At 61.7% G+C, this 26,464-nt stretch overlaps 1 protein-coding gene across 16 annotated transcripts in view; it reads right to left on the bottom strand.

Annotated features, from left to right (window-relative positions):
* CAMK2B (calcium/calmodulin dependent protein kinase II beta) overlaps window positions 1–26,464 on the bottom strand; it is a 54,671-nt gene continuing 28,207 nt past the window's right edge. Inside the window, exons 3-24 of one of the 16 annotated variants that reach the window (XM_040965074.1) lie at window positions 22,663–22,722; window positions 19,273–19,327; window positions 17,414–17,479; window positions 15,909–15,981; window positions 13,673–13,775; window positions 13,512–13,595; window positions 13,090–13,184; window positions 12,854–12,976; window positions 12,573–12,656; window positions 12,074–12,116; window positions 11,119–11,193; window positions 7,774–7,811; window positions 7,613–7,684; window positions 6,653–6,697; window positions 5,497–5,545; window positions 4,939–4,950; window positions 4,826–4,879; window positions 4,483–4,680; window positions 3,703–3,831; window positions 725–800; window positions 552–646; window positions 13–245 (exon numbers count right to left, since the gene is read on the bottom strand). In XM_040965074.1, coding sequence (XP_040821008.1) covers window positions 13–245; window positions 552–646; window positions 725–800; window positions 3,703–3,831; window positions 4,483–4,680; window positions 4,826–4,879; window positions 4,939–4,950; window positions 5,497–5,545; window positions 6,653–6,697; window positions 7,613–7,684; window positions 7,774–7,811; window positions 11,119–11,193; window positions 12,074–12,116; window positions 12,573–12,656; window positions 12,854–12,976; window positions 13,090–13,184; window positions 13,512–13,595; window positions 13,673–13,775; window positions 15,909–15,981; window positions 17,414–17,479; window positions 19,273–19,327; window positions 22,663–22,722 — 1,862 coding nt within the window. Of the gene's footprint in view, window positions 246–551; window positions 647–724; window positions 801–3,702; window positions 3,832–4,482; window positions 4,681–4,825; window positions 4,880–4,938; window positions 4,951–5,496; window positions 5,546–6,652; window positions 6,698–7,612; window positions 7,685–7,740; window positions 7,815–11,118; window positions 11,194–12,073; window positions 12,117–12,572; window positions 12,657–12,853; window positions 12,977–13,089; window positions 13,218–13,511; window positions 13,596–13,672; window positions 13,776–15,908; window positions 15,982–17,413; window positions 17,480–19,272; window positions 19,328–22,662; window positions 22,723–26,464 lie in introns of all 16 variants that reach the window. The other 15 variants (XM_040965076.1, XM_040965078.1, XM_040965080.1 and 12 more) reach the window with 15 other exon arrangements.

Below are 26,464 nucleotides of genomic sequence, written 5' to 3'. Positions count from 1 at the left end.
GCGCACCTCACCTCACTGCAGTGGGGCCACAGGCGCACCCGAGCAGTGGAAGTGCACATTCTGCCACTTGCCATCGCGACGGTGCCACACGCGCGTCTCCTCCGACTGGCTGGTGCGCGGTCGGCCCTGCCCGTCGATGTACTGCGTGAGGCGGATGTAGGCGATGCAGGCCGCGTCCTCGCCGATGACGTGCACGTGCGGGTTCAGGATGGTGGTGTGGATGGGCTTGCTGTTCTTGGCCAGCACTGCAGGCACGGGGCAGAGGCGCGCAGGTGGACCCTGTCTGCAGACGCCTCCCCCTACAACAGGGGCCTTCCCTGCACGCTCCACTGCGACCCTGCGTCCCCCACTACCTCTACGTTTGCCTCTCCTATATGCCCCACCACTCCCCTGCCCTCTTCCACCTGCCTCCCTTTGTGCCCACTCCCAACCCTGCCCACATCTGTCTCCTGCTCACCAGGCAGCAGGGACTCGATTCCCTGGCCCACCCTGAGCTGATCTGTGGTCACCCCTCGCAGCAGCCCGCGTCCCAGCGGGGGCGCCTCACTCACGGTTCTCGAAGTAGAACCGATGGAAGTCCATGCCTTCCACCAGGTTACCAAGCGCTTCAGGTTCGAACGAGGTCAGGCCTGGGTCGCAGATCTTCCTGCGGGGCAGACTGCAGTGAGGAGGGGGCCGTTCTCCATCTTGGGCTCCCCCGGCCCCCCAGCCCCGGGGGACTCACGCATAGGCCTCGAAGTCGCCATTGTTGACGGCCTCAATGAGCTGCTCTGTGGTCTTTATGATCTCCTGCTTCCGGGCTGCAGAGAGACGCGCTGTCACCTCAGCACCCCCAGGGGCTGGCCAGAGCTGGGCTGTGCCCACAGCGCCCTGATCCTGCCACGTCTCAGCCCGTGCCCAGCTGCTGCTGATAGGCTCCCTCCACGTGCCCAATGGTTCCACATTTCCAAGGCAAAAGCTTCTAATTCATCTTCCTTCAACAGAGTCTAACCAGAGGGAACTACTCCATCTACACTACAAAAATGTCTGCCAAGGCAGGAAGGGAAGGTGCCTGTCCATAGCCCGGGGGCGGGGCTGGCCACCTGCCGCTGCAGGGCTGTGTCCACCAGGCCTGGCCAAGGGTCTGTCGGGTGTGTGTGTCTGTGTCTACCAGGCCTGGCTGAGGGTCTGTCAGGTGTGTGTGTGTGTGTGTGTAAGGGTGGGTGTGTGTGAGGGTGTCTGTATGTCTCCCTCCACCCTGTGACTTGCCTGCCAGCTCAGTCTTTCTACCTGTGCCTCTTTACTCAGTTTCCTTCCTTCCAAACGATCCTGGGGACTGGACACAGGGGCTGGTGTCAGAGCCCAGAAAGGCCAGGGAGGCGGGTGCCTCGGCAGGAAGAGGGAGTTCTGGAGCCTGGGGGGGTGACCTCCTGTGGAGGCCCCCACAGGAAGAGTAAGTGTAGAATCGCCACACCCCTTTTCACCCAGTAAGCCATAGCTGCTGGCTCCACCTGCTTGCCATCCATGGTCACTGCAGCCCTTAAGTCCAAGTGTGCCTGGGGTGCCTGCCAAGGCTGACCTGGGCCTCCAGGGCAGTCCCTCCTGTCAGCTCCTCCAGGTGTCCTAGGCACGTGCCTCACCCAGGTGTGCCCCTGCATGTGCTGACATCAAGGCACCTGTGTGCCTAGGAGCACAGGAGCGACACCTGTCTGGGGCTGTGCACACTCATGCTCGCCACAGTGTGCACACAGGTGCCCTCGTGCATGTATGTGCATGTGCAACATTTGGGTGTTGTGCACACACATGTGTGAGAGTGCATGTGTCTGCATGCATGTGCTCTTGGGGCTGCCCCCTACCTGGCCACACTTCACCTGCCCGTCCTGTCTGTTCCTGTCTGGCCCCCAGAGGCAGCCTCTGGCTCTAGGCCCTAGGGCAGCAGCCACCTCGTCCCCCACCCCGCACTGCATTCTGCCTGGGGAGCATGGGTCTCTCCCCGACTCATCATGCTGCTGTCTGCACCTATCCTGCCTGGAGGCGGCTGCATGCGGCACCCCAGGCTCTCCTGCCTTGGAATCTCTGTGGTCCATGTCAACTGGTGCCCATGTATCATGGGGACCCCTGATGCCTGTTCTTCCTCCCCTGGGGAGTCCCTGCATGGCATGGTCTGCCTTCCAGCACACTCTGTTCCTACAGTCATCTTATCTTTGCAGGAAACTGATCTCTTCCACGTGAAGAAGTCCTCTTGCAAGTTTTTAAACATTGTAACTGAAGTGGCCTAGTGTGCAGAGACCTGGGCAGTAGCCCTTCAGGGAGGAAAGGCAGGTGAGGAGACTGAGGCACCCAGGCCAGAGGTCCTCAGCTCCTCACCCGCACACCACCCCCGGCCCAGCAGTTAGGGAACCTGCCCGGCTCTGTAGCTTCCAGGGACAAGCCTGAAGCGGTGGTTGGGGTCTGGCATGGGGGGATTCTCCCGTGCCCAGGCGGCCAAGGGAGATCTAGAGCGGCCACCTGCAACCCCAGGTGGCCCCAGGCTCTGGTCCTCAGAGCCAGCAGCAGCTGCCACAGATGAGCCTGGATCAGCCTGGATTGGGAATAATCCCCGATTAAGGGGCACAGCCTAGGGTGCAGGGAGCAGGGGCCTGGGGAGGGGCCTGAGTTGGAGGTGAGCAGTGGGTCCCTATCCTAGCTATACTCTAGGGCAGCTGGCCCACCATCTATCTGCAGGAGAGCTGGGAGCTGGCCAGCCCTGCACTATGAAAGACTCCCTAAAGCCCCTCTGCTCCACCCAGCCCAGCCCTGTCCTGCCCCTCCCTTGGGTGGCAAGTGAGCCCTTCTGTGACTTTTCCTCCCTTTGCCAAGCTTGGGACCCACCCTGTAGGATGGCCGCTCCCCCACACCCACACTGCGCCTGCAAGGCTCCAGGCAGAGGCACCTCATGGTTCGCCCCCTCAGCCACAGCAGCAAAGTTGCCTTGAGATGGGGGCTGGAGGCTTGTCTACCCCAGCCCCCATACCTCTGCCTGTACCCCGCCCCCAATGCCATAAGGCCTGAGTCGCCTCACACCTCCCCACAGCCACCTCGGGGTCCCGGACCCAGCTCCTCTCCCACCCTCAGCCCTCCAGACATGGACACTCACCCAGCCCCTGGCCTGCCATGCCCAGCCCCTGGCCCAGCAGCCTCTTCTCTGAGAGCATCCGGTGCCACCCCAAGCCCCAGCCTTCCCCGGCAGTGGCGGCAGGCGGGGGAGGCGCCGCCGCCGCTCTGGCATGTCATCTATCCCTGTAAGTGATACCCCAGCCACAGCGCGCAGGGCCCCGCCGCCCGCCCTCAGGTCGCCATGGCCTTGCCCCACTGCTCCCTGCTCTGCCCTGCTGTCCACTGGCAGATGCCCCAGCCCCCTCCACACTCCAGCCCAGGGACAAGCAGGCTGCCACGGGGGGTGAGCTCTGGCCTCCCGTGCCACAGCTCCCGTGCTGTAGCATGCTGCCTACTGCTCAGAACCACCAGAAAAGAGCTGAAGACCACAGGGCAGCTGGCTGGGCAGACACATGCCCCAACACAGCGTCCACACGCAGACGTCAGCGGCGACTCCGTGCCCCTGGCCCCTTCCCTGCGATGCAGCACAGGGTCCTTGTGCCCTGCCTCATGGGCTGGCCCTTTCCTGGAAGAGGCTGGCCAGGCTGCAGGCCAGGTGTGGCCACGGGACTCTCAGGTGCTACTTACATGGGGTGGGCGGGGGACCGGGGAGAGTCGGAGATGGGCAGGGCAGGGGCCCAACGGGCAGAAGGCCCTCGGCTTCGGGGGTGCCCGAGCCCCTCCTCACTGAGTGCAGGATGTCAGAGATCCTGGGTGCTGGGTCGGAACAGACAGAGGTGACACAGTGGGGGTGGAGGCAGGGGGCAGGGAGCATGCAGGAGAGTGACAGCCGATCCAGGGAGCGGGCAGGGACTGTGAGGATGGGGGCGGCACACAGGGGACAGGTTAGAGGGGAGCAGATTAGATGCGATGGGGTAGGGGCAGAGTGAACAGCCAATGCTCTGTGGTCCAGAGGTGGGGCTGGGAGCTCCGTGGGCAGCTGAACTTCAAGAAGCCACTGAAGCAGGTGACTGGCCAGGCAGGGACAGAGCATGCCCAGGAGGGAGCAGCCCGGCCAGGCCTCATCCCCCTGAGCTCCTGGGCCGCTGGCCAGGACTGCCTCTCCGGCTCCTTCATCAGTGCCCCCTCTGAGGAACTCAGGACACTCACTCCCAGGATAGCTTGGGGGGCTGCCAGGGTACAGCTCAGACTCTGGACTGATGGGATGTGAAGGTGCGGTTTAGTGTGCCAGTGGGGCATGAGGGTGGGCAGGGAGCTAGGGAGGGCCCTGCGGGGAGAAGCCAGATGCGGTGTGGCCCTGGAAGCACCTTCATTTCCGGCAGCCAGGCCTGGGGGCCGTGCAGGGCAGGTGCGGAAAGCTGTGGCCACTGGCCGTCGGCAGCCGAGCAGCAGACCACCACTACTTACACGGGGCAGTCAGGGGGCCTAGGAGAGCTGGAGACAGGCAGGGAGGGGGGCCCTCGGCTTCGGGGGTGCCCGAGCCCCTCCTCACGGAGTTCAGGATGTCAGAGATCCGGGGGACTGGGGCGGAACAGACAGAGGTGAACAAGAGGCAGATGGACAGACAGACGGGAGGAGGGGCACGGCTCCCCCCAAGGGCAGGGGCTGCAGCATGGAGCCAGCCAGGGCTGCCCACAGGTACAGCTGGCTCCCTGAGCACAGAAGCCACAGTGGTGGCAGGGTTGGGGGCAGGCCAGAGCTGGAGTCCAAGTTACACTTGGCTCCTCACAGAGGGGTCACTGGCTCCGACAGCAGCAGGGCTGGGGCTCCTGGCCCCTCCTCAAGGAGCTCAAGACACCAGGGACTTGGAGCAGAACCTCAGGGGCAGGTGGCACAGGAGCAGGCAGGGCAACGATGCCTGACCATGCCTTGGTGCTACAGGGAGTGACCCTGCCCCCACCAGGCACCCGGATTGGGGCCACAGCAAGGACAGGAGACTGAGTGGGCCTGATGGCTGTGGCCTGATCTGACTTAGTACCTGGAGGCCTGCACTGCACAGCAGGCGGACCAGTAGCCTGCCCAGGCCATGGACATCCTGGGCCACAGGTGCTGCTTCTCAGCAGCCCCCATCCCCAGCAGGCCCAAGGCCAGCCACTGGGTGGCAGGTGAGGGCTGTAGTAACCCCGGGTGTACAATCGTGTGCTCAGCTGGGGGGGGGGGGTGGCGCCCCGGGGTACAATAGTGGGGCAAGCCACTGCGCCATCCTGAGGGCAGCTCAGGATCTGCCTAGGTGACCGTGAGGCCAGCAGCCTGCAGGCCGTGGAGTCCAGTGTGGGAAGGCTGAGGAAGCAGGGAGGAGTCCAGCCAGGCGCCCTTGGTTTCTCCTAGGGGCTTCTCTCCCACCAAGCCTCGGTGCATGTCCTGCCCTGGCACAGTGGGAGCCTGGAGCAATGGCCAGGGGCAAGGCCTGAGCACAGGTACCTTTCGCATCTTCATCCTCTATGGTGGTGTTGGTGCTGTCAGAGGACTCCTGGGAAAACAAGAGAGGCAGTGGTTGGGGCATAGCTGGGAGCTGGGGGCCACACACTCCCCTAGCCACAGGGGCCCTGGCCCTGGAAAACCCTCCAGGTGGCCATTGAAGGCAGGGGGGCCTGCTCGGCTGCCCCCATCCCAACCCAGAGAGGAGAATGGGCTTTTTGGAGCAGTGGTGCTTTAGGCAGAACAGGACCTGGCTGGCCCCTGGAGACTGGAAGGTTCCAGAAGCCCAAGTTTTCAGCAGCCTGGGTTAGAAGCTGCCAGCTATCTGGAGTCCCAGGAAGGTGCTACCCTGTGGTCAGCTGTCCTCCCAGGCGCATCGCCAGCCATCGAGACTGCTGAGGGAGAACAGACCCTCTGCTGCTCTGGCCCCAGGGACCAATTCTGTGCATACTGATGGATACCGCCCCGGGCCTGGGTCTGCAGGTGGAGACCTGCATCTCCACCTCCCAGAAGCTGGCCAGGACGGACCCTCATGGGGAAAACGCAGCTGACCAGACACCCTCTGTCTGGATCCCTACAAAGTGGGAGGGTGCCAAGCCTTGGGTGTAAAGCCCAATCACTGGCACCTGCCCCAGGCCAGGGGTCTTAAGATGGTTGGGATGGGGGCTCTGGCCATAGAAAGTAATGGCCCCCAAAGAGGTGCTTCAGGGGCTCACCTGGAAGCCCAGGTCCAGGCAGCAGTCCAGCCTGACTGCCCCGCCCATGCTGCCCCTCCCCCACCCCACAGCCAGCCCCGCCCTGACCCCATGACGATGCCGATGTGATGGAGCCGATGGTGCAGTGGATAGGAGCGGGGGAGGGGAGGGGCTGCTTGGCAGCAAGCATTAGGACCACGAGAGTCCGGGAAACAGACCCGGGGAACACGGACATGGCTCCTGGGAAGTGCACCTGGCTCGGCATGGAGGTGGCAGCAAAGGGCCCTCTTGGGGCAGCACTGAGCTGGCTATGGGCTCTCAAGTGGGGCACTATGGGCTCTGCTCTGCCCTACCCACAGGAGACAGGCCTCTAGTCTCCTGTTCTGTATTCTCTGCTACTGCCCCGGCCCCAGGCCCTGTGCCCTGGCCTGAGGGGATGGTGGTGAGGGAAGAGGCCAAAGTACCTTAATCCCGTCCACAGGGTTATGGATAACGGTGGTTTGAGGCTCCTACAGTGGGAGGAAAGCACAGAGGAAGGGGAGGGAGAGAAAGGAGGGGAGGCGGTGAGACAGAAGGCAGCGGGCAGCGGGGGCCAGAGAGGCATTGGGCATGGCAGAGCTCGGCAGAGCAGGGAGCAGGTGGTCAGCACGAGATGACCCTGGGTGGACCAATGTGAATGGAGCCAGCTGCCCAACCAGAGGGTGGCGGGCACATGAGGGTCCACTGAGGCTGCAGTGAGAGGAAAGCTATGCCCTGGGGGTCCTCTCCGGCCCGGGCCTGACGGTGTTATGGGGTGGCACATGACGTGGAGGGGTCCAAGGTGGGGCTGGCTATGAGGCCGGTGCGTCCACTGGGAGCCCTGAGCAGCTCCCCTGTCCTGCAGACGCCCCACAAGTTTGGGGTGGCCGCTAGCCAGCCCCCCTTCCCATGAACCCCCAGCCCTGAGGATGGGATGGAGGCTGCAACCCCACATTCCTAGAGCTGGCCAGTATGTCCCATGGAGCCTCCAGCAGAGGTAGGGCTCTGGTGGAAGCCTGGGGGGATGGGTGAAGCCCTGGTTGCCCTCTCTCCCCAGAGCACATGGGATGGACCTAGCCAGGCCCCCTGCAGGGTGGTTGGGCCTGGGAAGGGCAGAGAGGAGCTTGGTGACTGCGGGCAGGGGAGATGGGCAGAGCAGATCCCTTCGGGGTGAGAAGCCACCCTGCCCCAAGGGTCCCTGCCTCAAGCCCCCTGAAGTCTTCCAGCTGCAGTTCCTGGGGAGGTACCCCCAGTGGGTGCCTTCCCTATATCCCAGTATTTCCAGGCCCCAAGGAGAGACCCCTCCCAAGTAGCTCCCCTCTAGAGGGCACCTCTACCCGCCCCCCCCCCCCCAGCAGGGCGGGAGCCAGGCAGGTATTGGAGACAGGAGGGGCGGGGCTCAGTACCAGGGCTGCGGGAGGCAGCGTCCCCTTGGGGCTGGTGATGGCCGTGCTGTTTTTCGTGCTGTTGCTCTGGGGCTGTGGGCAGAGAAGAGCAGCAGTCAGGGGCAGCCGAGCACCCCTCCGGGGCCTGCGGTCAGGCAGCAGCCATGGGGGATGGGCCTCACCTTGACTCCATCAGCCTTCTTGTTAAGCAGGCTCTTGGCTGCTGCATGGACATGGAAGAGGCACCATGAGTGCTGGGCTTGGGTCCCATCCTGCATCCTTGTTCTCTCCCCCACCCTGGGCATCCTGTGGGTGCCCAATCCTGTGGCCTTCAGCATCTGAGCTGCATGCAGGCTCTTCCCAAGGCAGAAAGGGCAGATGCCCTGTCTGTGGTGCTGTCCATTAGGTATGGGCATCTAAGTCAGGAGGCAGACCAGGCCCACCATCCCCAAGGGTCTCCTGCGCTAGGAGGTCCCACCTCTCCCACCAGATCATGGCCCTGAGCGCCCTCTCACAGCAGAAGACTGAGCTGCCCCTGGGCACTGGCCCCAGGAACACTGGTCGGCATGGGCTGGGGCCGATGCCAGCTTTTCTGTGCCACAGTGCACCCCATCCCCTGGAACTCTGGGCTGGGAAGAACTCACTCCTTCCCAGCACCTATTCCCTCCATGCACTCAAAACAAGACAAGATCCACTTACCTTACAGGAAAGGCAAGGCAAGGAGGACATGGGGGAGGGGGAGAGAGAGAAGACAAGATTTGTGTTGGTTCCAGCAGGGGTCGCTGGCACCACCTGCAGCACAGCAGGTTGCATGTGGGAGCCTGCGGGGGGCCAGAGCAGCCCTAGGGCTGGCTGTTGGAGAAGGTGCCCAGCGTCACAGCTAGGTCATGGGAGATACAGAGGGGCCTCAGCCCAAGCTGACTGGGGAAGGAGGGGCCGCAGCCACCAGGCTCCAGGCTGGCCGGGCCTGGCATGAGGGAAGGGGCACGGGCCAGGCAGGTGCACCTGACCTAACTGCAGCGGATTCTCGGGTCCTCAAGCACATCAGCAGTGCCACCCCACACAGTCTGAAATGCAGGCTTTCCAGCCCCCAGCCCCAGAGTCGGCACGGGTAGGGTGGGCAGTCCCTGCAGAGACCTCAATTCCACCACCAGGCGCAGGCTCCCTGCTGACCACTGCCCTTCCACACTTCCAGCACAGCCTCCCTCCCCTGGGGACGCACAGAATTTTGCATTGAGTTTCTCTAGGATGCAAGGAACAGGCTGGTCTTTGTGGAGTCGACCCGAACGCACATCCCAGGGTTCTCCAGTCCAGCGGCAACAGGGTCGCCCTGGCCCGCCCCACACTACAGCACCCAGCCCAGCGTGTTCCTGGAAACTGAGACACGACTTCCTTACAGCTCGGCCTGGAGCTCACCACAGGGCCCAGGGCATCTTGTCCCAACATGTCCTGCCCCCGCTCCTCTGTCCCAGCCTGGCCAGCAGGACCACATCTGCCCGACGCTGGCAGTTGGCTGCCTGGCACAACTGAAGACAAGGCCTCTTCCAGGCCCTTAGTGCAGAGACACTTGTCTGGAGAACCCGGTCACAAGGAGCTGAGCAGATGAGGGGCCTTTTGGGCCCTGAGGTAGTCAAGTCAGCAATGTAGCCAGTCTCATTGGGCGGTTTGTCAAAGGCAGGCCTTGCCACCTCTACCACCCCCAGCCTGCTCACAGTTGCATTCGGGGGTCAAACCAGCACAGCCCAACCCGCGGGGCCAGCATAGCACTCAAAGCGGGGTGGGGAAATTGGCTTTCTGCCCTTGGCTGTCCACAGATGATTCTTCCAGGAAAGGAGGCCCCGGGGCCAGGCCCAGCCCACATCTACCGAGCTCCGCATTCCCAAGTCCCAAGCCGTGCTGCTGGAGAAGACACAGCATGGCCAGCACACGTAGCTGGGCCAGAGCTGCTCACTCACTTGCTGCCCTCCAGCAACGCCCCTTTTGAGCCAGCTCCTGTGCAGCCCAGGGTGCAGTGCATCCCCCCAAGCTCACCTGTGTCCCCAACAGTCAAATCTCTGTGCTCGTTGGCCATGAGGGTATCCCGTCTCCACAAAGGCTCAACAGCCACGGGAGAACCCAAGACCCCACCCACACTCACATCCACAGGCACAGGGCTTCTTTCAGGGTGTCTCGTGGGGGTCTAAGGTGGACAGGCCCTGGATACCTGGGGGGTCCCCGCACTGGAAGGTTTGGCCCCCACAAGGGTCATCAGGCAAGGCAAGTGCCATGGCCCTCAGCTGTCTCCCTCCCCAACCCTACCCGGCAACACACTCAGCACACAAGCACCTCCTGCTGGCTGGCAAGTACCTTGCCACTCCTGGAACATACTGGTCTCCACCATCACCTGACCACACACGTGAGGGAGAGATTGTGTCTGTGGGCTGCACAAGGCTGGGCCCTGTCAAGTCAGGGAGCCCTCCAGGCCTCCCCGCTGCCTGGCCCCATCTGAGTACTCTGGACAGCCATGCTGGATGCCGTCCACATGCATGGAGCACAGGGCCGAGCTGCGCATGCAGGCGGCCCCATGCACCACTGTCCCGGCTTCGCTTGCAGGCAGGCAGGTGGGCGGGCATTGCAGCAGCAGCCCTGGGTAGAGCACAGCCAGCCTTGGGCCGTGGTCCCCTGGGCAGCAGGGCCTCCCCAGGGAGTGCTGGCTCAGCTCTCAAATCCCGGCCTTTCCCTCCCTCCATGAGCGCCAAGCAGGCTGCGAACTGCGGGCCCGGGGCCTGCACATCCACAGAGTCCATGTGGGGGGAGTGGACCCCTCCCTGTCCCTGGCTAAGCTCCCCTCCCCGTCCCTGCCAGGAGGTCGTAGGATGGCGATGATCTGGCTGTGACCCGGCGGCCTTGTGGGCTGGAGTGGAGTGGGTGCACAGGAGGGCACCTGGGAGGGATCAGCCAACTGCCACTGGGGCCTGGGTGGGCTCTGCTTGTTTAGTGACAGCCATGGCTTGCTCTCTCAGCTATCAGTTCCTGTGGGGGCCGTGGCCCCAGCTTGGGTGCCCCAGAAGAACAGGTCAGCAGTCACCTGTTGGCCGTGAGACCTGGCAGCAGCAAAGGATGCCTCTCTGGAGGGTTCGGGTTGGCCGAGCTCACCGGGGTCAGCAGCACAGACCACTGGCTCTGGCTGCGGGACAGGGACTGACTGGACCTTGGACAGGCAGCAGCCCTGCCTCCCAGGCCTGCTCCCTAGGGCCCCCTTCAGGACTCTGATGCTCTTCATGGGGGTCTCCAGACCCCCAGACCTCAGGAGTCAAGATGGGGCGGGAACATTTCAGTACAATGCACTTGGCGGGGAGAGGTCACCTACTCTGTCCCCTTTTCTTCCAGGTGAAATGGGAACGGGGGAGTGAATTTGGTTAGGACTGACCATGGTGGCGGGAGCAGGGGCTCCCAGGGTCCTGGCGATGGCTGCGTGCAGCAGGGGGCTGCATGCCAGCGGCAGGGTGCGGGGGGCGAGTGATGGACACTGGGCAAGACACATCTACCTTGTTCCACCAGCCCCATGGTGGTGCCGGAGGTGGCGGTGGACATGGTGGCCGGAGCGGTGGTCTGTCTGCCCACTGCAAGCACCAGGTTAGAGACGAGGGGAGGGGAGGGGCGGACACAGACGAGGTGGGGGCGAGGTGGGGGAGAGAAGAGACAAAGGAAGCAGAAGAAGTTAGAGTTCAAGTCTGGGTGCTGGCAGCTCCAGCATTGCTCTCCCAGGAGGGAGTGAGCAAGACAGGCTGGGAGACAGCAAGGCCTCTGCCTCCTTTCTCCTTAGAAAACCCCAAGGGGGGGTTTCTGGGGTAGCGGCCGCCATGGGGTCACGGCGGGCACACAGCAGACAAGACAGTCCCATTAGCGTTGGCATGGGCGACGGAGGGGCCCGGGTGCAACGGACAGCGACACGGACGGCCACACTCGCTCGGACACGCGGTGTTGGACGACGGAGAAGCCACAGGCACAGCTTGTGCAGGCACTGGGGCCACCAGCTCCCCTCGGGGCCAGTGCTGGCCCCCGGTGGGCCCACAGTGCCTTGGCTCCCTGAGGGGGTCTCCAACAGACCCCCTACCAACCTCACTTCCCCCCACCGATCCACCCACTGGCACAGACCATAGCAGGAAGGTTCTGCCTGCCTCCCGCACACAGCACGGTGCTCGGAGCACTGAGAACAACAAGGACGCCACGGAGCTGCCTGACACGCCTGGACACACACGCATACACGCTTATACGCACACACGCGGCGCTGCGAGCCGGGCGACGGGCGGCACAGACATTGGGGCCCTGGGATGGGGCAGGGATAGACATGGGCTCCAGCTGCCCCTGGGAGGTGTGGAGCCGGGTGGGTGGCAGGGAGCGATGTCTTGCAGTGGGGGCTGCAGAGGGAGAAGGGTGCTCTGGGGAACAGGCAGTAGCACAGGCAGTGCCCGTCATGCCCGGGGTGTGGGGATGGCTCACCTGAGAAATTCCTTGTGGCCAGCATGGTGGTAAGGATGGCCCCCTGAGGAGACACACACAGAGCCAGGGCCAGCTGTCAACCTGCAGACTTCCTGCTGGGAGAGTAAGCCCCCATTCCCCTTCCCCTCCAGCCCCCACCATGGACCCTGCAGGACCCATCTGGCATCTACCCCGGAGACAGAGCGCCTGTCTCCTGGGACTACACCTGCTCCCTCCTGCCTGGCTCCTGGGAGCCCGACTACCCTCTAGCACCCCTCCGGCCCCCCTCTGGCCCAGGATGCCAGGAGAGTGGTCAGCAGGGGGCCCCAGGCCCGGCCTGCTATTACTCCAGGCCAGAAGCTTCTGGGCTTGCTGGATGGAGGGAGCGTAACTGACTGGGTGCAGTCTGTGTTCACCCCTACTCCGTGCCAGCTCGGCAACCCATTTGGGCTGCTCCCCAAGATGGAGCAGGCCTGGGCTCATGGAGGCCCAGCCCCTCAGTCCCCCACGGCGGCTTCACCTTAAGCTTCCTCCGGGCGTTGAACTTCTTCAGGCACTCCACTGTCTCCTGCCGGTGCATCATGGAGGCCACTGTGGAGCGTTGCTATGGGCAGAGGACCAGGGAAGGAGGCATCAGCGCTGGCCCCTGGCCAGACCCCAGCTGCTTCCTCCAGGGCCCAACCGGGCTGGGGTCCAGACTTGGGAGACCTACCGGCCAGCATGACCCAGTGCCGAGGCTTCAGGGGGCACCCAGGCTCTGGCTGGAGGGGAGGGGCCCTTATAGGGATGGGGTCAACTTACGCAGACCCATGGGTGTTTGAGGGCCTCATGGGCCGTGATGCGTTTGGCGGGGTTGATGGTCAGCATCTGGTTAATGAGGTTTTTGGCTTCGGGAGTGACGGTGTCCCATTCAGGGGACGGGAACTGCATGGGAAAGCAAGGCATGGGCCATAGTTAAAGGCCCCTTCTGGGGGCCATGGCCACAGGGCCCCCAACCCCACTCCAGGGGAGGGTAGCCTGGGGTCCTGACCACTCACATCGTACGCGCCGGCCTTGATCTGCTGGTACAGCTTGTGCTGGTCCTCGTCCCAGAAGGGCGGGTAGCCCACCAGCAGGATATACAGGATGACGCCTGCGTGGAGTGGGGACAGCACCGAGGCCATTGCTGTCACCGAGGGAGGCAACCCCCTGTGCTGCACCCCTGCCTGGAGGGAGACCACCTCCAAAGGGCAGCCCTGCACCCTGGTTTGCACTCTGAGCAGAGGTGAGCACACACAACAGACTGGGCATCCCATCAGCAGTCCCCACCTGGTGGGCAAAGGGCTCCAGGCTACAGACAGACACCTGCCCAGGTGACCCAAGGGCAGGGGTGACACATGTGGTCCTGGAGGTCACATGGACCTCAGCACCCTAACCCAGAAACACTCCCAGGACCCCTCCTGCCCCACAAAGGCCTCACCACATGCCCAGATGTCCACAGGCTTGCCATAGGCCTCCTTGCGAAGAACCTCGGGGGATAGGTAGCCCGGTGTGCCCGCGAACCCTAGCAGAGATGGGCGAGGGGCTGTGAGGGGCCACAAGGACCCCACGACCCCTCAACCTGCCCAACCCGGCACTCACCAAACCATGCCTGCTGGTCTCCCTGCACTTCGATGGCCAGGCCAAAGTCGGCCAGCTTCACCGCGGCCCCTTTGCACTTGCTGGCCAGGAGCAGGTTCTCTGGCTGCAGGAAGGGCGTGAGGTTTGCACTGAGTACAGCACAGGGGGCAGTGGTCTGCAGGAGCGGGGCACCCCGTCCCAGCCTCCAGCAGCCTAGCATCCCATTACAAGCCTCACCATTACAGGCAACCAAGTTGCTTCTCCCTTCCCCATTCCTGACATGGTGGCACAGGGCGTGCCGGGAGTAGGGGGGTGCCTATGGGAGGATGAAGCACTTCCTGTGGGACAGTGTCCCTATGTCTCCGCTCCTTTCAGGCAAGAAGGAGCTGCAGCCCTCACAGCAGTCCAGCAAGTCCATTTGGCAGGCATGGCCCAGCCTCCAAGTCCCATGTGGCTGCCAGGAGTCCACCTTTCAGGGCTAAAAGCCTGCCTGTGTGGTGCCCACAGGCAGTGGGGGGGCATTCCCTGTCCACAGAAGCGGCTGTGGAGGGGGGCTTCTGGCACAGCAGGGCTGAAGGCTCAGGGCTGATGTGCCCAAAGTTCCTTCCTATTTGGCTTCCAAGGCTGCATCACCACCCAGTGAACAGGAAGGCCTGGGAAGTGCTCCAAGCCAGGCAGGTGCCCAGCCGCCAGCCTAAACCTTGACCACTAGGGGGCTCCCGAGGCTAGGGTTGCTGTGGCAACCTACAGATGGCACCAGGAGCTAGCTCAGTGGGGTAAGCTGCCATCCCATATGGGTGCTCCTTCAGCTCCTGGCAGCTCCCTGCTAAAGCACTTGGGTAGACCTGGGGCAAGCTCCAGGCGCCTTGCTTCTGCCTGGCTCAGTCCTGGCTGTTGTGGCCATTTGGGCAGAGGATGGAAGGCAAGGAGAGTAGGGTCAGTGCTGAGTCACACAGACCGGGGAGAGCAGGTGGCAGGAGCATGAGAAGGGGCACCGGGTCACAGGTGTCCTTGTCTAAAGCAGCTGCCACGCTCAGGTCCCCATGAGCAGTGCAATGGGTAAGCACACACCCCAGACCTAGAGAGCTGCGGCTTGAATCCCAGCTCTGCTGCCAACCCAGTTTCCTGTGAATTCGTATCTTGGAAGGAGCAGGTCAGGGTTCAAGTACTTTGGTCCCTGCCACCAGATGGGCGATCCGGACAGAGTTCTGGACTCCTGGCCCAGTTCTGCCTCTCTCTCTCTTTTTTCCTTTCAAATAAAACAAATACATTTTTAAAAGATTCATTTATTTTTCCTGGAAAGTCAGGTTTCCAGAGAGGAGAGACAGGAAGATCTTCTATCCGATGATTCACTCCCCAGGTGACCGCAACGGCCGGAGCCGAGCTGATCCGAAGCCAGGAGCCTCCTCTGAGCCTCCCACACAGGTGCAGGGTCCCGAGGCCTTGGACCGTCCTTGACTGCTTTCCCAGGCCACAAGCAGGGAGCTAGGTGGGAAGCGGGGCAGCAAGAACATGAACAGGCACCCATATGGGATCCTGGTGCCATATAAGGCAAGGATTTAGCTACTAGGCATTGGGCCCAAAAATAATTTTTTAAAAAGATGGATGGAGGGGCCAGTGCTGTGGAGTAACATGTAAAGCTGCCACTTGCGCCGATTCGAGTCCCGGCTGCTCCACTTCTGATCCAACTCCCTGCTAATGGCCTGAGAAAGCAGCAAGACAGCCCAAACGCTTGGGTCCCTGCATCCACATGGGAGGCCCTGAAGCAGCTCTTGGCTCCTGGCTTTATACTGGTCCGGTGCTCTCTGTCTCTCCCCCTCACTCTCCAGCTCTGTCTTTCAAATAAATAAATCTTTAAAAAGATGAATGCACACCCTGACCCTGCCCAACGTGAATCCCCATGGACAGCTGGTCATTGGCACACTGGGCCAGGCCATCCCACCCGCATGCACACACATACAGACCACAGGCACACGCACACATATGTGTGTGCACAGGCCATGTGGTGCAAGAAGGTGCACAGAGTTCCTGCACACATGTGTGTACTCACACATGTGTCCCTCCACAAGGACACAGATGCCCATCTGTGCACAGATGGACACGCACACCTTCATGAGGAGAACACATATGCACACACTCCCCCATGCCTGCACACAAGAACACACATGTGCCCTTGGCCCCCATGCCCTCCCTTGACCCTGTCTGGCTTCACACCTCCTCTTATACGACCCCTGGCCAGGGCTGGGTGGGAACTCACCTTGAGGTCCCTGTGGACAACCCCCATTTGGTGACAGTGGAGCACGGCCTCCAGGATCTGCTGGATGCAGTGACTGTGGCAGACAGCAGCCAAGTTAGTGCGAGGACAGGGAACTCGGGCTGTGTGGCCCTGCAGTGTGGTCCCGAGCCTGGGGACCCAGGGGCGTGGGGAGCGAGGGCAGGCAGGCGAAAAGCTGGCAGGAGAAGCCATGACTTCTTCGCCCCCCTTGCCCCCAAGGCCAGTGGTCCTGGCTCTGCTGTCCTGATGGGCCCCAGGCTGCCCAGGCCCACACAGCCATGCCTGAGTCTACGCCAGCACCCTAGGGAGGGAGATATGGGAGGAGTGTGGGCGAGGGTGAGGGGAAGCTGAGGCAGAGGAGAGCTGTGGTGGGCAGGAGCCAGGACCGAGGGCCACTTTATTTGGATAAACAGATTTGACCTGCACGTGGGCAGCAGCTGCCCTGCTGGACAGCCTGCCCCAGCAACGTAGGCTGGACAGTCCAGCTCCCAGGATCTAAGGGGGCTACTGGGCTAGCCAGAAGCCCTGACTTTCACCATCCCCCTGGACCCAACCTCTGCCCCTTAGTGCAATGCCCTCCATCCCCAGGACCTTCTGCCGCCCTGAGAGCCCGCAGGTGGCAGAGCTGGGAGAGCAAGCAGGGAGAATTCAATCCAAGGTACTCTAAACCCGGGAACCCCTGCTGTGGGGGGCTCAGGGAGGGGCTCCCCTAACTGCAGTTTGTAGAAGGTTCCAGGTCCAGAACAGCCCAAGCAACAACTGAGGACCTTAGAAGACCCCAGGTGTCACTCCAGGCCCACAGGGGCTCCGAGCAGGCAATGTGACAATCGCCCCTGGCCTTACTCAGGCTGTTCTGTGCCTCGCCCAGCAGGTACATGTAGTGGTCACATCCCAGCTGGCACCAGCCACGGCCAGCCATTGTCCCCCTGCATTTTCAGTGAGGGCCGGGGCGGGGGGAAGGGCTGTCCTGCGGTGTCCCCCAGGGCTCCTGAGCTGGTTGAGATCCAAGCCCCTCAGTCACCTCCCCGCAGCACACAGTGGGGCCCTTTGTGTCCCCTCCCTGCCGGCTGCACCAGCACCGGCTGCCAGCAGGCCTGGGCACAATGCCCAGGCTGGGTGGGTCTGAGGGGTTGGCGAGAGAACCCCAGGCCGGCAGCTCACGGCCCAGAAGAGTTGGGAGGAAGGGAAGAGCGAGAGGGTGCATGTCTCAGGCTGGACGCTGGGGCAGCCTACAGAAGGGAAGGGTGGAAGGACCGCCCTCTGGCTACTACCTCCCCCTGCAGGCTCCCTCCCCCTGCCGCCCTGAACCTCCCAGCCGTCCAGCAGGTGCCTGGCAGAGCCAACAAGGCTGTGGGCCTGGGGACAATCAAGGGCTGTGGGAGGAACCCAGTACCTGCCCAGGACGCAGTGAAGGTTACGGAAGGGGCAGCAGCGGGGCCGAGGTAGGGCCCGGGAGGAAGTGGCACAGGACAGTGGCTCACACCCACCTAGCATCAGCCTCACTGTAGTATTCTCTTGCCACAATGTCTTCAAAGAGTTCCCCGCCAGTGACCCTGTGGGGCAGCACAGGGAGCATGGATCCTGGAAAACCCCTCACTCTGTCCCCCACATCACTATCGTGTCCACCTTCATCATCACCATCACCTTCATCATCATCATCACCTTCATCACCACCAACACCATCATCACCTTTACCATCACCATCATCACCACCATCTTCATCATCATCATCACCATCACCACCACCTTCATCACCATCACCTTCATCACCACCAACACCATCATCACCACCTTCATCATCACCAACACCATCAATCTAGACCTCTGCCCTCTCAGAAATGTCACTGGGACTGAGAGCTGACCACATGCTTGCTAGCCCTTGATGCCTTTGACACTGACCTCTGCACAGTCACCCAGGACACTGTACTCCATTGCACATGAGGAGGCTGAGAGCAAGTGACCTCCCGGGAGCAGCTTAGCCACTGATGGGCCCCACCACTGGCTGGGACTTGGGCCTCTAACCCCCAGCCTCAGCTCAGCTCACCTCACCCCTAGCCCTCAGGCCAGCCCTGTGGCGCACTTCTGTCTGTTCATTTCTTCTGGAAAGTGAAACCTGGCCTTCCTCACATCAGGGCAATGTGGTGAGGGGCTGTCAGCAGGGGCACTGGTGCAGGTGGGCACTTGCTCAGTGGTGCAGGAATGCTGAGCAAGACTAAGGAGCCCCCAGCAGCCATAGCGTGGGGGCGCCCCTGCCTCTGGAAGAGACCCATGCTGGGCCCCAAGGCCACTGACCCCCCAAGTCAGGCACCCTACCCTCAGAAGTGGGACCAAAGGCTCACGTGAGGGTGAAACGCCCAGAGGCCTGGGTCCATTCCTGTCCCTTCTCCACTGGGGCAGGTCTGAGCATGGGGCTCTGTGGATCCCGGGTCCAGACACCCTGGACAGCGGCAGAAAATCCCCAGCCATCACCAGACTGAGCTCAGGAAGCTGCAGCTGGCACCGTCGCATCTCCCCTTCTCAGCTCCACAAGTACATCCCAGGAGCCCGAACAGGGCCACCCTAGAGCAGGGTGAGCCAGCTGCTCCCTGGCCATGATGGGCCTTTCAGGGCAGTGACAGAGTCCCAGGGTGGCCCTGGTCACCAGCCAGCAATTCTCAGCGATCTGAGGACTCATACAGGTAACAGAGAGGTGACCAAGCCCCTGCATGGAGAGCCTCACCTCTCCTGAACAGGAGGCCCGTCTCACTGCGCTGATCCAGTTCCACGCACAAATCCTAGGCATAGGGTAACCATGGCAACCATGCCAGGCGGGCTTCTGTGGCCTGGCTGTCACCCGGAGGCCAAAAGCGCCGACCACAGTGATGGCCCACTCAGTCCAGGGCCCTTGGCACTGGCTCAGGACAGCTAAATATAGCTTGCTCAGCGGGAGCTGTGAGCGGGAGGGAGATGACGTCACTGCTTCTAAATCCAGCAGGAAGTGAGAGGTGGCAGCGGCCCAATCGCCTGCTCACTCAGCTCCTGAACACACTGGCCCACGGCGTACCCCTCATAAACACCCACACATGTAGTGCTGCCCTCTGTACACACATGTACATACACACATGCAGACAGACACACCACATGCATCCATGTACATATGCACACATGTAAATACACACGTACCTTCTCACACACACGCACCCACAAGCATACCCCCACAGATATAAGCACTTGTGCACACACACATGCATAACATACCCACCAGCACATACATACACTCACGCACCCATACCATAAGCACACCCCCCCACACACAGGCACACGCGTGCAAATGGGGGAGCCGGGCATCCCCAACAGAGGCACTTACAGATCAAAGACCAGGTAGTGGAATCCCTCTTCCGAGATGCTGTCGTGCAGGCGCACTGCAGGCAGAGGGGTCATGAGGGGATGTGGACACAGCCCCTGTCCTCGGGGCCTGGGGGGCTGCTGGCTACAGTGTGGGGAGAGTCCAGAAAGGCTGGCCCTTCCTGTGCCTACCTGGGCACCCTGGAGGGCCGCTCGAGGGGCTCCCACAGCCCAGTCCTGGGGACAAGAGCCTGAGGAGCAGGACCTGGAGAGGGCATATGGGCCCCGCCCCCAGCCCCAGGCCCCTCCCACCAGGGGCTGCATCCCTGTGGGGGACACTCAAGGACCTTGCTGGGTCCCAGGTCAGGGGCTTGGGGCCTCCGTGCCCTCCCCAAGCAGTTATGGAGTCTTCCTCTTGACACCTGGGAAGTCCACAGGCCTACAGAGCTTCATCGTGCAAATGACTGGAACCCTCTCAATTCAGCTCCCTTCCTCGGGCTCCCTGTCTACAAGCGGGACCCCCAGAGCTCTCCATCCCTGAACGCTCCCCTGCCCAGCTGTCACAAGGAAACGAGTCCCTAGTGTCCTGTGGGGGGTGCGGCGGCTGGGAGGTGGTGTGATCTCCACTCCCACCGGCTTTGCTCAGCAAGCTGTCTATTTCCTGTCCAGGGACCAAGGGCCCCCGGAACCCCGGAACTCAGCTACAGTGGTGGAGGGACAGAGAGGCTGGCCCCAACCAGCCCAACCTCCCTTCCTGGGCTGCGCCTGGCCGGTGTCTACAAAGGAGTGCTGAACAACAAACCAACAAACCGAAGATTCTCCCCAGGCAGGGACTCCCTGGGGTGTCCAGGGTGGTGGTATGGGTGATGATATGGGTGTGGTATGGGTGGTGATATGGGTGTGGTATGGGTGGTGATATGGGTGTGGTATGGGTGTGATATGGGTGGTGATATGGGTGTGGTATGGGAGTGGTATGGGTGTGGTATGGGTGTGATATGGGTGGTGATATGGGTGTGGTATGGGTGTGGTATGGGTGTAGTATGGGTGGTGATATGGGTGTGGTATGGGTGTAGTATGGGTGGTGATATGGGTGTGGTATGGGTGGTGATATGGGTGTGGTATGGGTGGTGATATGGGTGGTGATATGGGTGTGATATGGGTGTGGTATGGGTGGTGATATGGGTGGTGATATGGGTGATGATATGGGTGTGGTATGGGTGTGGTATGGGTGATGATATGGGTGTGATATGGGTGTGGTATGGGTGGTGATATGGGTGTGGTATGGGTGTGGTATGGGTGGTGATATGGGTGGTGATATGGGTGTAGTATGGGTGGTGATATGGGTGTGGTATGGGTGTAGTATGGGTGGTGATATGGGTGTGGTATGGGTGGTGATATGGGTGTGGTATGGGTGGTGATATGGGTGGTGATATGGGTGTGATATGGGTGTGGTATGGGTGATGATATGGGTGGTGATATGGGTGATGATATGGGTGTGGTATGGGTGTGGTATGGGTGATGATATGGGTGTGATATGGGTGTGGTATGGGTGGTGATATGGGTGTGGTATGGGTGTGGTATGGGTGGTGATATGGGTGGTGATATGGGTGTGGTATGGGTGATGATATGGGTGTGATATGGGTGGTGATATGGGTGTGGTATGGGTGGTGATATGGGTGTGGCTCAGTCGCCTGCCCAGGCCAGGAGAGACACGTGCACGTGCACTAGTGTCAAATGTGGCAGCTGCTCCGTGTCCCGGCTGCTTCACTCCCCATCCGGCTCCCTGCAGATGGGCTTGGGAGGGCGGCAGAGGATGGCTCAGCACTTGGGCCCCTTAGCCACAGGGAGGGGTGCCTGGGCTGAGCCACACGAAGATCCGCTGGGGCAGCAAGCCACGGCAGACCAACCTGGTCAGTGTCCACAGCACAGGGGGCCTGAGCAGGGCCAGCCGGGGGCTGACTCATAGCCTGACGCTTGAAATTCCTAACAACCTTGCACAAGGTACCTCATGCTTCAATTCCGCATTGGACCCCACAAGCTATCCCAAAGGTCGGTGCTGTCATCTGTTGGGGCTGCCCACCTCTAGCAGGTCAAGGCGCTGACCCCGTCCCCAGACCAGGCTCCTGTGTGAGCATGCCCATGCGGCGAGGCTGCCCTTAAGAGAAAGAGCAAGAAAGCAATGCCCCAGCCCCGCTCAGCTGCACCCTGGCTGGTCCAGGGCTGGGGGCACGGGGCCCTCCTGGTCCTGCTTCCACTCCCAGGGAAGGGCTGGAGGGCAAGAGGGGCTCTCATTGCCTACAGCTCTCACCACAAATCCCTGCTCAGAGACCCCCACATGGACACAGGAGGGTCCCTAGGAAATACAAGCACCAGGTTTCTTTCCTCTGGGTTCTGGAATGTTCTGTGTGGATCCCAAGCCTCAGATCTATCTCCTCTGTGTTCTAGAATGCTCTGTGTGAACCTCAATCTCAGACCTGCTTCCTCTGTGCTCTGGAATGTTCCTTGTGAACCCTGCAAACCCAGATCTGCCTCATTTGTGTTCTGTAACCCGGGACCCTAACCCACCTGGCATGAAGCGCTTGTTAAGAACTTCAGGGGCCACTTTCTCCTCATGGACCTCCTGCAGCCTGCCAGTCCAGACCCACCCAGGCACCCAGGCCAGGAGACTTCTCCAAATATACCAGCCCTCAGAGCTCCCATGAGCTCTCCTTCCCCCGCAAACAAAGAACTCTTACAATTACACACTAACGGGCACCATCCTTGGCTGGGCAGTGTGTGGGGAGCCAGGACAGGTGGGGCCTGGGGGGAAGGCCTAGCAGCATGGTGAGTAGGGCCTGCAGGCCAGACCTTGCTGCTGAAGTCAGATGGTGGCTCTGAGCACTGCAGCAGGCATGGACCCCGCAATTTCCCAGAGCAGCCTTTACAGCCTGCAAATGTGGGCCTGGGGCTGCTGCAAGTTTCCACCTCCCAGCCCCCTACTCAGGGCAGCCCTGGCCCCTCCCATCCCTGGCCCAGGGCAGGTGTGAGCACCCCGGACTTGCCGTCCCTCTCAGGCTCCTGGGCCCAGCCTGGTACAGGACCCCACCCATAAGCTCCTGGTGCCCAGCCCAAGGCATCTCCGTCTGCTCCCCAACCCAGGATGCAAGTCCACAGTTGGGGGGAGGCATGGAGAGGAAGAGAGGCGGGGCAGGGTTGTAGAGGGCCAGGCCGCTGGATGAGCATGCCTGGTCCCAGAGGGACCCTGCCTGGACACCACCACATCCACCCCAACCCGAGTGAGCATCTCAAGGCAGAAGGAGAAGGGACCTTCTGGCCCTTCCATGGGGTGGCTGTGGGGAGGGAGGATGCGCCTGCTGCACTCTGCCTCTCCTGCCCCACCTGGCCCCACCCCGCCTCCACCCCACCAGCTCACCAATGTTGGAGTGCTTCAGCAGGCGGCAGATCCGAGCCTCTCTCTCCAGCTTCTGGTGATCTAGGGGCAGAAGAGAATCTGACGTCACCTCACACCCCAGCGGCCCGTGGACCACACTGCCAGGCCGGGAGATCCCCACATGGGTTTGCAGCAACCTCCAGGTGGCCTGAGGGAGGGGGTGTCGCCACTTGCCATTGCCTGGTTTCTGGGCAGCCACAGGTGTCCTGGGCGGGAAGCAGGGGCAGGTGGACTAACTTGGGGTTAAGGGGTTGCCCAGACCAAGTGACAGGCACTGGCATCACAGCCCGGAGCCCTCTCTTATTTGTCCACATCTACTTGCAGGAGCTTCCTGCTGATTTGGATCTGTTCCTCCAGACGAGGCAGGGCCAGCAGGACACGGTGGTGACAGCAGGGAGTGGGACCCTCAGGGCACTGCCCCTTGGCAGCTCCTCCTGGGTCCCCTTGGCAGCTCCTCCTGGGTCCCCAAGTAAGGAGCAGCTTGCTGGCCAGAGCCCGATCCTTCAGAGGTGCTGGGGTAAAGGTCACAGTGCAAAGCAACTCCCCAGCTCCGGCGGCCAGGGGGAGGGTGGGCACATGGCCAGCATGCCACCGTGCAGTGTAACCTGCCAGTGCCCAGATACCAGCAGCCTGTGAGGGCACTGACACCAAGGCCAAAGCCAGCCCATCCCTGGGGACCTGCCATACAAGGTGGTGCAGGCAAACAGGTGGATCTCCAGAGTCCAGGATGGCGCTTGCCTCCTGGGGGTGTGGCTGAGAAGGGGGAGCTGTCTGGACCCACCCTCCCACTGTACACCCTTGCTGGGTACTAGACCCCTCCTGGGGAATCCAGCACCTGATTCTACCGACCCTCCCAGGGGACTACCAGTGGTTCCTCTGGTGACAAAGAGTGGGTGACAGCTAAAAGTGACCAGCAGGAAGCATGACAGCTAGGTAATCTATGGTTTCTGCTCCCCAGGCACAGGGATAAGGAAAGCCTGGCCAGGTCATCTCTGGGGTGCAGGCCACACAACCTCACCAGTATGCCCAGCCTCCATGTCCAGCCCAACCAGCTCTGCATCTGGTACCTCACCCAAGGTACCTCCAGGCCTGAGGGGTCAGGCCTCACCCTGCGGCTGGACACCATAGCTTCCGGCCCTGCAAACATTCCAGTGGCAGGCAGTGCTGGTTCATCTCCCAATTGCTTAAGACTCAGCACCCCAAGTGGAGGCAGAGGCTAGATGCAGGCTGAAGGTGACGGGCTGGGTCTGTGGGGTGAACCTGGGCACAGCCACACACATGCATCCTCTGTACACCTGCCCCCCTGGGCTGGTTCGGGGATGCTCACCACGAGGAGCTGTGTATTCCCCCTTCCGGAGGAGCAGCCCACAGATATCACAAGGCGCTCATTTATACCCCTAGGAAAGCACTTATCAAAAACCACACATACAAAAACACGACACAAGACAAAACAAACAATTTTACTCCCAGATCCGTCTACACTGGAGCCTGCAATTACCCGCCCACCAGCCTGTGTTCAGATGACAGCACAACACCCTCCCTGCCCCGCCCCGGGGGAAGCCGGGCCCCCAGGCTTCTCCAGGTGATTTTGCTGGGATCTCCAGGCAGAGCCCTAGCCTGGTGCCTGCCCGCTTGTGCTGCCAGCTCCAGCTTGTGCTGCCAGCTCCGTGCCCTGGGTGCCCCTGAGGGCAGTAGGATGTGAGGAGGGGCCCAGTGCAGTGGGGGAACGCCCTAGTCGAGCCGTGCAGATCTCACACTGGGCTAATCCTTGGCAGGTAGACAGTATCCCACAGGCCTAGGGTGAGATTGGTGGCTGGCCTTCAAGGCCAAGGTCAGAAGCTCTGTGTTGATCTTAGTCCCCATACTCTCCTGTGGCTGGGGATCAAAGCCTATGTTCACAACACAGCTCTCCCTACTGACCTGGGTGGCCATGGCCGTGTCCCAGGCTCTCCTCCTTCATGTCTCAGCCTCCTGCAGGACTCAAAGGGATCCCAGCAGGCAGGGGTCACCTGCCTGCAGTGGACTGAGGCAGGCAGGTGCACCTGCAGCAAGGACATGCTCCAGGCTGTGGCCACTTGGACGTGGCAGCCTGTCCTAGGGGAACCACAGCCCTGCAGAGCACGTGACCAACACACAGGCCCTGGGGCCTTGGGCCCAGCTCTTAGGGGTCTGCAACCAGGGCTCTGTTGGGCTGTGCTTGGGGTATTGCTCAGGGTCATCCTGTAAGCTGAGGGTACTGGAGGCGACGGCAGTCTCAAGGACTCTGGGGCCCCTGCTGTGGGAGGCCCCATCAGAGCAGAGGATGGGGAAGCAGGAGCCAGCTCTAGGCTACCAGGTCTGAGGCAGCTTGGCAACAGCACAGCAGCCCCATCCACATTGCCATCAACACCTGTCAGGAAGGAGGGTCTAACAGGGCAAAAGCCACAAGCCCAGGACAAGCCTGCTCTTTGGTAAAAATCTCTCCCCTCTGTCTCCCCTCGTGCAGCTGGGAATGGAGCCGGGGGAGGGCTCCCCATCTGCTTCCAGCAACGGTGGCAAACAGCAGGGTGGGTGTGGTGGTGCCTGCCCCCAAGATGCAGGCCTGCCACTGGGAGAATGTGGAGCTGTGGAGATGTCAACAGGGAGGCCACAGGGGCGGTGGACAGTGACACTCTGTGGAGCGGGGGTGGCTGGAGGTGCCTTGATGGCCAGGACCACATTCCAGGACTCAGGCCCTGCCCAGAGAGCTACAGCTGCACCCAAACCCACTGGAGCTCTCAGGCCCCTTCACCGAAAAGCTGGGAAAGGTGTGCACCCAGCATCGCTGTTCCAGAGTTCACTCGACTGCCCCATCAGCACTCCTCATGCCCTCAGCCTCCTTGTAGAGCTGGGAATGCATCTGTCCAACACTTGGGGCTCTGGCAGGACCAGGGGCCCCACTCCCCTGATCTGCAAGGCATGCCCAGCCTGCCACATGGGTCCTTTGCCTGTCTCAACCACTTGCACCGTCCAACAGTGTTGGGGCATCTTAGAGTATTGGATGGCTGCCGACACTCACACCGCACCAGCAGGTGCACCCATGCACGTCTGCTCTCAGCGCACACCACTCACATAGCCCCATCTGCCCCAGCTGGACCCGATGGCACACGCAGGGCTCAGCGGTCAGCCCTTGTGGACAGTCGGGCCAGAGTCATGGAACATCCTGGGCCTTTACAGCAGGCCTGAATCCACATCCTGCCCACCACAGCCTTTGGCACCTGCCAATACTGGCATGGCGTAGGTGGTTCCAGGTTGGGCCCAGGCAGGTCAGTGTGGAGAAAAGAGACAGCTTGCCTGCTAGACCCAGGTTCAGCTGGTGCAGGGGCCCCAAGCAGCTGTGGGCAGGTCCTGGCTGCTCTTCCTAGGAAGCAAATGACCCTGAGAATGGGCACAGAGCTTGCAAACAGCTATGGCGCCTCAGCAGTCAGGACCCCAGGCACAGGCGCAGGGAGGCCTAGGAGGAAGGGGCTGCACCCTGGGGAAGCCACTTCATCAGCAACCCCCTTCCTGCTGGGGTACTTCTCCAGGGTGGCATCAGAGCTGACCCCAAGTATGGTGGAGCTGGCTCCACTATAACTCCTGCCTGCCCTTCCTCTGGGGCCAGACGGAGGCCGAGGCAGAGGCAGTCACCCCCACATGCCACTGTCCTGGGATCCTGGGCATGCCCAGCTCCACCTGCACAGCTGCCTGCCTGGCAAGAGATGCAGAAGAGCTGCAGGGAGCCTGTGCTGGCATTTCGCGCACATTCGGTGACAAGAAGGCAGCT

This window comes from Ochotona curzoniae, unplaced genomic scaffold (genome assembly GCF_017591425.1).
Source record: "Ochotona curzoniae isolate NIBS_2020 unplaced genomic scaffold, NIBS_Ocur_1.0 scaffold_3835, whole genome shotgun sequence".
NCBI lineage: Eukaryota > Metazoa > Chordata > Mammalia > Lagomorpha > Ochotonidae > Ochotona > Ochotona curzoniae.
This window is presented reverse-complemented; position numbering and strand designations above follow the sequence as displayed.